Source organism: Sapajus apella, unplaced genomic scaffold, assembly GCF_009761245.1.
Source record: "Sapajus apella isolate SASKATOON/1434 unplaced genomic scaffold, GSC_monkey_1.0 scaffold38, whole genome shotgun sequence".
NCBI classification, from domain to species: domain Eukaryota; kingdom Metazoa; phylum Chordata; class Mammalia; order Primates; family Cebidae; genus Sapajus; species Sapajus apella.
The window spans coordinates 745,281-758,044 of NW_022436978.1; the positions used below are offsets into that span (position 1 = coordinate 745,281).

General features: G+C 44.8%; 1 protein-coding gene across 1 annotated transcript in view; it reads left to right on the forward strand.

Moving 5' to 3' along the window:
- Nucleotides 1-7,822, forward strand: part of SMARCC1 (SWI/SNF related, matrix associated, actin dependent regulator of chromatin subfamily c member 1) — a 215,906-nt gene extending 208,084 nt beyond the window's left edge. Inside the window, exons 27-28 of the mRNA XM_032297943.1 lie at nt 2,944-3,120; nt 5,431-7,822. Of these exons, the coding sequence (XP_032153834.1) occupies nt 2,944-3,120; nt 5,431-5,525 (272 nt within the window). The 3' untranslated portion in view covers nt 5,526-7,822. The remainder of the gene's footprint in view (nt 1-2,943; nt 3,121-5,430) is intronic.
- The last annotated feature ends 4,942 nt before the right edge of the window (nt 7,823-12,764 follow it).

A 12,764-nucleotide genomic window follows, 5' to 3' on the forward strand; every position in this document is an offset into this window, starting at 1 on the left:
CCTGTAATCCCAGCTACTTGGGAGGCTGAGGCAGAACAATCACTTGAACCTGGGAGGCGGAGGTTGCAGTGAGCCAAGATTACGACAGAGCAAGACTCTGTCTCAGAAAAAAGAAAAAAAGAGACTTGATTGTGCCTATTAAATTATTCTCCTTAATTTATTACTCTTTAAAACCAAGACTACAGCCAGGTACAGTGAGTGGCCCATGCCTGTAAACCCATCACTTTAGGAGGCTGAGGTGTGTGGATCACCTGACATTAGGAGTTCAAGATCAGCCTGGCCAACATAGTGAAACCCCATCTCTACTAAAAATACAGAAAAAAAAAAAATTAGTCATGGTGATGCACATGTGTAGTCCTATTTGGGAGGCTGAGTCAGGAGAATTGCTTGAACCCAGGAGGCAGAGATTGCAGTGAGCTGAAATCGTGCCACTGCATTCCAGGCTGGGCGACAGAGTGAGACTCCATGTCAAAAACAACAACAACAAAAAACAGGACTACCAGCCTGGGAAACATTGAGGCCCCATCTCTACAAAATTAAAAATTAGCCAGGCATGGTGGTGCTTACCTGTAGTTCCAACTGCTTGAGAGACTAAGGCTGGAAGATCACTTGAGTCAAAGTGGTTGAGGCTGCAATGATCTGTGATTGCACCACTGCACTCCAGCCTGGGTGGAAAATGAGACCCTGTCTCAACAAAACAAAACAAGCCCAGCAGCCAAATCACTTGGTTTAAGAACTAATAAATATTTACCATCATGTCCAAAGCAGGGATTGTCTATAGCCTAGGATGAACTCTGGCTCATCAATTGTTCTTCATACAGGTTGTAAGCTAAGAGTGGTTTTTATAATCTCAATGGTTGGGGATGGGGCGGATATCAAAATAAGAATAATGTTTCATGTCACGTGAAAAAATTGTGAAATTAACCTTTTAGAGTTCATAAATATGTATTAGAACACAGCCATGCCTATTTGTTGTGTATCATCTATGACTGCTTTCATGCTTACATTGCAGAGTTGAATAGTTGTGATACAGACCGTATGGGTGGCAAAGACTAAAATATTTACTATCTGGCTCTTTACAGAAATAGTTTTCCAAAGGCTCAGTATGAAACTGAATACAGGAGGTATATTAGCGTTCTTGTCCCTCAGTATTCAATACTGCTTTCTGTATTTTAATTGCCAGTTAGCTATTAAATGGTCTCATCTCCGCATTTTTCAAGATCAAGCATTCTTATTTCTAGCTGTCTCAATACCGTCTTCTAACCTATATTCAGTTTCATACAGTTGTCCTTTTACATAGATAGTAAAGTCCCTAGATTTAAAGAAAAAAAAACTACATTGATTCTCATGATTCTCATCTCTCAAATGATTCCTTTAGTGTTTGTGTCCCTCACTATTGAACAACAGTATTGAGTACTGTAGGGTCTTCTGTCATTAATTAGAAAACAATAGGAAGAGTGGCTCAGGCCTGTAATCCCAACACTTTGGGAGGCCAAGGCAGTCATACTGCCTGAGCTCAGGAGTTCAAGACCAGTCTGGCAACATGGCAAAACCCCGTCTCTACTAAAAATACAAAAAATTAGCTGGACATGGCAGCGGGCACCTGTAATTTCACCTGCTTGGGAGGCTGAGGCACGAAAATCGCTTGAACCCAGGAGGCAGAGGTTGCAGTGAGCTGAGTGCCACTGCGCTCCAGCCTGGGCGACAGAGTGAGACACCATCTCCAAAAGAAAGAAAGAAAACAATAGGAAGAGATGTCTGTGTTTCCCCACTCCAGTGCTTCATGGTAGGCTCTGTAAGTTATTCATTGTTGTGTTGTTTTTTCTTTGAGATGGAGTCTCGCTCTGTCACCCAGACTGGAGTGCAGTGGCGCTATCTTGGCTCACTGCAGACTCTGCCTCCCGGGTTCAAGTGATTCTCCTGCCTCAGCCTCCCAAGTAGCTGGGATTGCAGGCGCCCACCACCACGCCCAGCTAATTTTTGTATTTTTAGTAGAGATGGGGTTTCACCATGTTGGGCAGGCTGGTCTCGAACTCCTGACCTCGTGATCCGCCCACCTCTGCTTTTTTTTTTTTTTTTTTTTTAAGATTAAGTCTCACCCTCTTGCCCAGGTTGGAGTACAGTGGCACGATCTCAGCTCACTGTAACCTCCGCCTCCTGGGTTCAAGCAATTCTCTTGCCTCACCCTCCTGAGTAGCTGGGACTACAGGCATGTGTCACCATGCCCAGCTAATTTTTTTTTTTTTTTTTTTGGTATTTTTAGTAGAGACCATGTTAGCCAGAATGGTCTCGATCTCCTGACCCTATGATCTGCTCACCTCAGCCTCCCAAAGTGCTGGTATTACAGGTGTGAGCCACCATATCTGGCCAATTTTTTTTTTTTTTTTAATGAACCATACATGAGGCTTTTAATGGGAGAAATTTTTGTGGACAGGTCTTGGGGATTCAGATCAGAATCCCCTTTTAATGGTGATTTCACAGTGCTACTACCCTTTCAGACAGACCTTCCCTGGAAGCCATGGAGCACAATCTGGACTGGGTTGTGGTCCTTTTACTGACTGACCTCCTTTTAAAGTCCTCTCCATTCCCCATGGTCTGTGCTTGGCATTGTATATCCTAAGGAAGACATTTGACAATCTACTGCTCACCCAAACTAGCGAGAATGAGTACTTTCTTCTAGGGAACCTTTGCCATTTCTTTTTACAGCTACCTGCTTGCCAGTGTTTAGAATAATCAGTCACCCCACAGACCTACCCCAATTAACACCCTCCCTCCGATAAACCCAGAATAGAAAAAGCTAGACATAGAGATTATTACAGATTATTGTTTTCTTGGTATTTCAGATCCTTTGGAAGGTCTGAATTTAGGAGTTAGACATTAAGTTGATCACTTTCTTATACCCCTTTCTAGAATGCTTACAGTACTTTCAATGTCCCTCCACAGGTCAGATACCAGGCCCAGGTTCCATGATGCCTGGACAGCACATGGCAGGCCGCATGATTCCCACTGTTGCAGCCAACATCCACCCCTCTGGGAGTGGTCCCACCCCTCCTGGCATGCCTCCAATGCCAGGAAACATCTTAGGACCCCGGGTACCCCTGACAGCACCTAATGGCATGTGTAAGTAGCATGGTGGGGGGATGCGTTATCTCAGGGTCTGGTCTGTCTTGGAGGGCTGTAGATAAGGGAAGGAGGCCTTGTTCTCTCCCTGAGATTTGGCAGGTTCATGGATGATCCAGTCTGTGACAGTGGCTTCTAGAAGACCAGTTTTCAGTCTGTATTCTTCAGCACCCCTGATGGGCAGGTGCACAGGTGAAAAAATTATTCTAATCAGCATTGTGTACCATTGCCTTTATGGCATGCACTGTCGGCATTGGGACCAAAAAGATACTCATCTCCCACTCCTATTTAAACCTGTCTTATTTTTGACTAAACAGACAGGTAGAGCTACTGGTTGTTATTTTCTCTACAGGAGGAGCCTTTTTTAGATACAGGGTTCAAAGGTGATGTGTGTAGAGAAAAGAATAGAAGTGAGCTTAGAGGTGGAATAACAAGTATGTTTCTTGTAGCCATTCTTGGTTTATTAGTAGTGGCTGTGTAAAGTAAGAAAGTACTATTCAGGGGCTGTGTTGAGACGAAATAGGGAGTCCCAGCAAGCTCAATGGAGAAAGCACTGATGCTGCTAAGTGATACTTGTCTGAGGTTGTGTTTAGAGGCCAGGTCATTTCTCCCATAGGCTCTTGCTCCACTTCAACCTTGGCCTAAGGGTTGCTTTAGAGGCTCTGGCCTGCGTTTTACTCCAGAAGGCCTTCCCATTCAGGAGGATCCTGAAATGCAGCCAGTAGTGGGTCAGGTACCCCAGCCACATCTCTAATCTTAGGTTCATGTAGAAGTTCACATGTGGCCAAAAGTTTAGCTATTATTTATAGTTCAGAGAGATAGGAAGCATAAGAGTTTTTGCTCTGTAGGAGCTTTAGTTGGGAAAACAAGAAATGAAAACTTGGATAGAACTTACCAAAGGTTACATGAGACTGTAGGATATGCTATAAGTACACCGTAATACTCTGGGAGACTTCATGGACAGAAACATGTCTTACTCTTCTCTGGCCCCCAGAGTCTGGGACAAAGTAAGAGCACAGAAGAAAAACAGTAATTTATGTAGGTATACAGTATAAGATTACAACAGTTTTTTTTAATTACCTCCCTTAAGCTCGTGGTCAGAAGTTGTATAGTACAGTAGTTATCTCTTTTTCTTGGCAATAAAATGTTTGTCAGACCACCCTGTGCACCATACGCAAAACTAGTCTACCAAGATTGTTGACCAGTTTTCCCTCCCTGTTGCAGAGGTAGTATCACTGGTCTTTACCACTGTCATGTCCTGGCCACCCATGTTTTACACTTAAGGATTCCTTCCCAAAGGGACCTCAGTAGAGCTCCTTGAGAATGTGGAGGGTTTTAGGTGGCACCTCCCTAGCCACTGCCTGGTTCTGCCATAAATCAGTGCTCTGGGAATTCTGAGCCATGTGAATTGGTTCCAGGATACTAGGTAGGTGACATTGAATGAATTGCTTCTCCACTTCAGCCCTTCATTTCTTCCACTGAAAGATGACACAAGGGATTAGATCAGTGAGTTTCAAAATGCTTTGAAGAGTCTTAAGGGTTTGGTAGAAACCTCTTGGGCATAGAGTTGGGTGAATTGATTGGTGAGCAAGGCTACACTGTGTTTCATAGGTTTTCATTTCTGGCAAGATCTAGGGGTTTTTAAAATCTGGATTAAATGATCTCTAGGGTTGCTTTGTACACTAAAGCAGCTGAAGTTGAAATAGGAAAGAGCCCCAGACACTCATACTAATTGTTCCCTTCAGGACATGACCTAGTTTGGGCCAAAAATCCAAGGACTGCAGTTCAGGAGCTATGGAGGCCTACCTGGACTATCCAGTTTGTCAGCAACTGCCTCAAGTGAAGCTCTCTGGTTCTATTTAAATAGCAAGAATTTATTGATAATCTATTTTGTGCCCAGCCTAGCTGGGCACTGTGGCAGAAAGAAAGAGGCAGAACTGGCCCAGGAAAGAGCTTATTTTTTAACTGAAGAAATAAAATTAGAACCATTGAAATACAATAAAATCAAAATTAACTTTTGAAAGGGTCTAAAGCGATTCTTGGAAGGAGTTGGCCTGGAAGGGGGGTGGGGGAAATTCAGACACCTCCCACTCCCCAATCACTTGGGTTAGGCTAAGCAACATGAGCAGTGGCCTGGAGGTTCAGAAGGAACTGACCTGCATAGACCACAGTGGAATCTATGCCTCCCAGGCTGCATTGGTTGCTTGCCACTAACAAAATGACTTCTGTGTCATTTTTTCACTGAATAGGCTCTTTCCCAAGTCCCTTGTATTTTTAGCAATAACAAGTTACTCTTGGATGTGTTCGCAGATCCCCCTCCACCACAGCAGCAGCCGCCACCACCACCACCTGCAGATGGGGTTCCTCCTCCTCCTCCAGGCCCGCCAGCCTCAGCTGCTCCCTAGCCTGGAAGATGCAGGGAACATCCACGCCCACCACCATGAGCTGGAGTGGGGACAACAAGACTTGTGTTCCTCAACTTTCTTGGGTTTCTTTCAGGATTTTTCTTCTCACAGCTCCAAGCACGTGTCCTGTGCCTCCCAACTCCTCTTACCACCCCTCTCTTTGACACTTTTTGTGTTGGGTCCTCAGCCAACATACAAGGGGAAACCTGTGGTGACAGTGTGCCCTGGTCATCCTTAAAATATCTGCATCTCCCCTCTCCTGGTGTGGGGATATGCTGACAGTTTCTCTGCAGGTCCTGTCAATTTTAGCATGCTATGTCTTATCATTTTTGCTCTCTTTCAGTTTTTTGCTTTGTCTTAAGCTTCTATGGATAATGCTGTATAATCATTATGTTTTTATCTTACTATTGTTTTAAAGGAGAGCATCCTAAGTTAATAGGAACCAAAAAATAGTGATGGGCAGAAGGGGGATAGCCACAGGGGACAAACCTTAAGGCATTATAAGTGACCTTATTTCTGCTTTTCTGAGCTAAGAATGGTGCTGATGGTGAAGTTTGAGACTTTTGCCACACACATGTGTGAAATTAAAAGAGATGTGGAAGGAGAACCTCAGTGATTTTATTCCCTAGTGAGGCCTCTGAGGGCCTTCACACTGCGTGGCAGAACATATCACTGAACTAGTATGTGCTAGAGGAAAGCACAAACATCCACTTCTTCCCCAGGACCACTGGCTCTGGTTTTCTATGCAGATGATTCGTTGGATTGAGGATGAGTGTTTTGTTTTTCTGAGAGCAGTGTGAGCTTTGAGGATTGGAATATTGGGAGGCAGTCCTTAGTTTCTTCAACTAGCTTGGAAAGTTAGGAGTCTAGGGTAATGGCCCCCCAATGAATCTAGCCTACTATTCACTGCTTTATGTGCATTTTTTTTCTCCCTCTTTAAAAAACCCCGTAAAAGAAAAAAAAAAGTAGATAGTGCTAAATATTTTAGCTCATGAAGCTTGGTTAGGATGGCTGGGGGTACAAGTCCCCAAACTACCTCTTGTTACAGTAGCCAGGGAGTGGAATTTCATGAACCGGTACTTTTAAAGTTAAGATGGAATGAGAGAAGTGAAGCAGGATATCAGCTTCTTATACCTCTTCCTTCTTTTCTGGGATCTCACATTCCATCTATCACAGGGTTTTCAAAGAGATGCTGAGGGTAACAAGGAACTCCCTTGGCAGTCAGAGCATCATGCTTTGAGGTCTGGGGTGCTCAGGCTGGGAGGGTAAAATGCCATTCCAGAGGACAAGCCACAAAAATGCCTTAATTTGAGCCCACATTTACCCCTGCTGATAAGTGACTTGAGAGTTCCTGGTTTTCTCCTCTTATTCTTCCCTCCCTTCTATCCTTCCGTGTGTGGGGAAAGGGTGTTTTTGGTAGAGCTTAGTTTCCTGAAAGCACCTGGCTTTCTCACTTCACATTCTCAAGTGGCAGTTTGATTATTTAGAATGCAAGGTGGACATCTTTTGGATATCTTTTTCTATATATTTTCTAAAGCTTTACATATGAGAGGGTATAGGGAGGTGTCTTTAAAACACTTTAGAACTTCTTTCCTTAATATCAGAAAGCAAAAAAATAAAACCACAATTGAGATTTGCCTTTCAAACCCTCAGGTTTGCCTCTAACCAGGTGGCCCTGGTCACCATCACAGTACTGGAATACTGGAACCGAGGAGACCTTGGTCCTTTTGTTTTTGTTCTGGACTCTTGGGAGTGGAAATGGGAATGAGTTTATTCCTGATTGGAATTTAGTTCCAATGCATTTGGCTCCAGAAAGACCCCAGTGCCTTTTGACAATGGGCCAGGGTTTTCCCTACTTCCCGCCAGTCTTTCCCAAAGGAAACTCATTCCAAATACTTACCTGTTCCCCTGGAGTCCTAGAAGGAAAATGGAATTCTGGTTCATACTGTGGTCCCTTTTAACCTCAGGTCTTTAATGTGATCACTTTCAAATTTAAAAGATCCAGGTGGAAATATTTTTACTATGGTAATAATTCTACAGAATACCTGAATTCTTAACACTGTTATGTTTCAGTATAAGTGGTGGCTTTTTCTTTTCATGTCTTTGATCTGGTTTTTTTCCTGTAGTTCAGCCACCTGAATTTGTGAGGGGGGGAATAATATGTGGTTTTTGTACAAACATGTTTCTCAGTGTGTTGTTATTTTGGAAAAAAAATGAGGGGAGGGAGATTGGAGAAAAATGAATGAAGAAGTCCTAATCTCCCTCTTTTTCAGTTAATAAATGGAACACCATTTCTGGATTCTAGTCCAATTCTCTACATTCATACACCAGTTTCTTCATATTATATCCTATGAAGAACCTAAACATTTGCCCCACCTGGTCATGGTTTGGTCAGCAGTTAAAATTCTGTGACTTGGGCTGGCTTCCTTCCTGACTGCCCACCTTCATGATGCGTAAGGAACATACATTTTGAGGGTACCTCACCCACTGTTTACTTGCATGGTCTAAGTGAAAATGAGTGGAAGTTCTCCAAAAAGGATGGCCAGTGTCTTGGCACCACCTCCAGGTGAGAAATAGTTTTGCTTAGTGAATGGGATAATGTTTGTCAGGATGCAGTTTGGACAGTCCCAAGTTGGAGGCAGGCCTTGAGGATAGAAGAGTCTGTGAACCTTGACTCACTCTTAAGGACAGCTCTGAGGTACTCACAGATATAAACCCTGTGCAGAAAAAAGAAGTGATTGTTTTCAAGATGCTTATAAATCCAGTGAAGCAAAAGAAGAGGATTCTGTGTCTGCCATGAGATGAATGCCGGCTCTTCACAAAAGTGTGCCTCTAATGAAGAGAGCCAAAGCCAGCTGGATCTCACCAGATTCCTATGCTTTCTCAAGGGTGATGGGGGAGGTTAATTCTTTATCCAAACTAAAGACTGGTTTCTAAACTTCAGTCTGAATTATTTTTGGAGTATTGGTGGACATGATGATCAACCAGTCTTCCATAGGTTCCTTGGGTCCTTACTATGGAGTAATTTCCCACTTTCAATTAAGAATAGTACTTTAAGGCCGGGCATGGTGGCTCATGCCTGTAATCCCAGCACTTTGGGAGCTTGAAGCTGGTGGATCACGGGGTCAGGAGTTGAAGACCAGCCTGACCAATGTGGAGAAACCCAATTTGTACTAAAAATACAAAATAGCTGGGTGTGGTGGTGCATGCCTGTAATCCAGTTACTCAGGAGGCTGAGGCAGGAGGGTTGCTTAAACCTGGGAGGCGGAGGTTAGTGAGGTGGATGGCACCATTGCACTCCAGCCTGGGTAACAAGAGCGAAACTCTGTCTTAAGAAAAAGAAAAGAATAGTGCTTTAGGCCAGGCGTGGTGGCTTACACCTGTAATCCCAGCACTTGCACTTTGGGAGGCCAGGGTTGGGCAGATCATCTAAGGTCAGAAGTTTGAGACCAGCCTGGTGTGGTGGTGTGCACCTGTAGTCCCAGCTACTTGGGAGGGGAAGGTTGCAGTGAGCTGAGATTGCACCACAGCACTCCAGCCTGGGTAACAAAGTGAGACTCCATCTCAAAAAAAATTTTTTAAACTACTAGTTTATAAAACAAAAAACCTTTAATGGTAGATGTCTGGCAAGACAAAAAAAAATAGTTTATTTTTTTAGAGATGGGCTTTTGCTTTTTCACCCAGGCTAGAGTACTGTGGCACAATCATAGCTCACTGCAGCCTCAACCTCCTGGACTCAAGTGATCCTCCCACCTTTGTTTCCCAAATTGCTGGGGTTATAAGCGAGAGCAAGTTTCCAGGGGATGCTGATGGAGCTGGTCAAGGAACCACCCTTGGAGAACTAGTGGTTAAGAAGGTCATATGGTAGAGCACAATCCCTACAGTTCTTTAGTGTAATGAAATCTTTCATGCAGTAAACATTTGAGGGGCGACTATGTGCCAGGCATTGGTTCATTAATACAGTGAAATTGCAGTTGTGAATACAGTAGGCAAGACCCATGCCATCCAGGCTATTTAATGAGGTGGAGTACAAGACTATAAATGGTTAATAAAAAACATTTTACATACTTCCAAGTATCCATGAAGAAAACGAAGCAATCATGAGTCCTGGGGACAACTTCTGGGGGACACTGTGGATAGTCTGAATTGGGTGGTCTCCCATGATTTCTGTCCTGCTGGATATGGTAGCCTAAGGGATTGACGTTCATTCCAGAAAAACATTCGAGTAACCAGAGTGCCCTTTTGTTTGGATATATAATGCCAGTTTGTGAGAGCACTCTGCAAACTGTCCTGCCTGTGACTATTACAAAACACCCCTGCTTTCTACAGTTCTAAGAGCATAGTTCTTTTGCTCCCGTTAAAGGGGGATGTCTTCCTGGAAACCGTGTGAAAGCACCCTCAATCCCGTTAATGGATTATCTCTGTATTTAAGGAAGTAGTCTCAGAATGGGATGCAAAGGTGTATCCTTGAAGGGAGCACTACCTGCCTTCAGGCACAAACTTCCGTTGGATCTCCTTGTGAACAGCTCCCCTGCCCCCCAGCCTCATTTTCCTGTGGCTTGTTTTCAGGCATGCCACCACTCTGGCCATTTGGAAACACCTGTGATCCTGAAGTCCTTGGGACAAAGTTGGGGCAAGACTGTCATACACAAAGGGTGACTAAAGGCAAAGGTGTCATGAATCAACCTAAACAGGTTCCAAACCAACTGTAGCTACCTAGCTCTAGAACCACCAATTCCTGTTCCAGCCCTTATGGAACCCCTGCTATGGTCCCCTCTTCCTGCTCTTGGCCTGCCCTGCAGAATTGTATCTTTACTACCACAGCTCCCAAAGGCCTTTCCGTGCCCTTTTAACCCATAGAGAGCAGCCAGTTGACTAATTCGGACAGTAACTTTACCCTTCAGGGGAGATATTCCCACCTCCCCTTAGGATACAGCTTGTGCAGGTCTCTGGAAAATAGCCACGCCTTAATACAGTGAGACAACCACCTTCAGACAAGTGACAAGAAAACTGCCTTCTGCTCTGGTTATCTAGCAGTCTACCGTCTAAGGTGCCCTCTTGGGGCAGTTGGTCCAGAAGAACGTAAGGAAGTGGCAGCAGTCTTGGATGGTAATGGCCAGTTTCATTCTGATCCTCCCTAACAGTTTCAGAACTGAGCAGGTGACAGAAGGTAGATCCAACCAAACCGACAGGCTGATTGATGGGTCTGGTTTGGTTCAGACATGGATGGGTTTCCTGTGGCATTCATGTTTACAGTTAGTTAGCTTATTCCACAGTAGCTACAGGGTGCCCGAGAAGTGCTTAGGTCACCTGCTGAGGCTGCACGTCTCTTCAGCAGACAAACTTAGTTGCTTAGTGGGCACAGTGGCTCATACCTGTAATCCCAGCACTTTGGGAGGCCAAGGTGGGCAGATCACCTGAGGTCAGGAGTTCGAGACCAGCCTGAGCAGCATGGTGAAATCCTGTCTACTAAAAATACAAAATTAGCTGGGCGTGGTGGCACATGCCTGTAATCCCAGCTACTTGGGAGGCTAAGGCAGGACAATCGCTTGAACCTGGGAGGTGGAGGTTGCAGTGGGCGATCACACCACTGCACTCCAACCTGGGGAACAAGAGTGAAACTCCATCTGAAAACAAAACAAAAACAAAAATTTAGTTGCTCCACATGGTGAGGCCCTGTGCTTGCTTGTGCTATGTGGCTTTCTCCCAACTGGTTTGGCTTTAATGAAATTTAAGAGGCCTTTCCAATCTGGTTGTAGACCCATTGCCTGGACAAGATTACCACTTTCAGTTTGTGATGTCCTTAGATGAGAGCACTTGCTCAACTGAGAATCCATAGTTTTCTGCAGTGCAGAACTGGTGGTCAGCACAAAGAACCCAGACCCCTACCTCTTAGCCCTTCCCTTACTGGGGATGGTCACCAGCAGCCCATCACCTAAAATGGCCACAGAGCAGACTGCCATGCAGCCTAGAACCAGGAGTCTGGTCTTGTTGCTGTGTTCCCTGCTAAGAGATCTTAAATGGCTAAGTGAAGGTGGGAGAGTTGGTTAAGGGAGGAGGGAGGTCTTCTGTTCTGCCAGTTGATAGTCTACCTCTGTGTCCTGATTACTCTTCTCAAGCAGGAATTAAATGCCTCCATATTAAAACGAAAGGGTTTGGAATCAGGGTCTTATAGTTCAAAACCTGTCGTTACCACTTCGTTAGCGTAATCTTGGACAGTGTTGCTAATTCTCTCAGTTTGCAGATGTGTAAAATAAGACTGAGAAGATATTTGCAGTGTGATTGTGAAGAATAAGGCAAATTAGCACAAGGAAAACTAAAAACTCAGTAATATCTTTGTTAGCCTGTTTGTGTTGCTATAAAAGAATACCTGAGGCCGGGCGTGGTGGCTCAAGCCTGTAATCCCAGCACTTTGGGAGGCCGAGGCGGGTGGATCACGAGGTCAAGAGATCGAGACCTTCCTGGTCAACATGGTGAAACCCTGTCTCTACTAAAAATACAAAAAACATTAGCTGGGCGTGGTGGCGCGTGCCTGTAATCCCAGCTACTCAGGAGGCTGAGGCAGGAGAATTGCCTGAACCCAGGGGGCGGAGGTTGCGGTGAGCCGAGATCGCGCCATTGCACTCCAGCCTGGGTAACATGAGTGAAACTCTGTCTCAAAAAAAAAAAAAAAAAGAATACCTGAGATTGGGTAACATCAGGAAAACTGTGTTTGGCTAACTGTTCTGCAGGCTGTACACAACATTAGTGCCAGCATCTGCTTCCAGTCAGGGCCTCAGGAAGTTTACAATCATGGCAGAAGACAAAGGTGAGCCAGCATCACATGGTGACAGCAGGAGTGAGAGAGAGGAGGTGCCAGGCTCATTTAAACAACTAGATCTCACATGAACCCATAAAGCAAGAACTCATTATCTCCAGGACCAAGCCATTCATAAGAAGTCCACCCCCATGACCCAAACACCTCCACCTCCAACACTAGATGTCACATTTCAGCATGAGATTTGGAGGGAATAAAAATTCCAAACCATATCAATGTTAGAGGTTAATACTGAGGACTTAAAGCCAGGACTAGAAGCCAGCAACTTCTAGTCCACACAGCTGTGCCCCCAGCCATGGCAACTGGTGTGTTCCTGCCCTGGACTACAGCTCCCTGATCAAGCCAGGGGCTTTTCATGCAGAGGGAGGCTGCCTGCAGTCATGACAATGGACCTTGAGCCTACCTGAGCTCTGGAAGCAGGC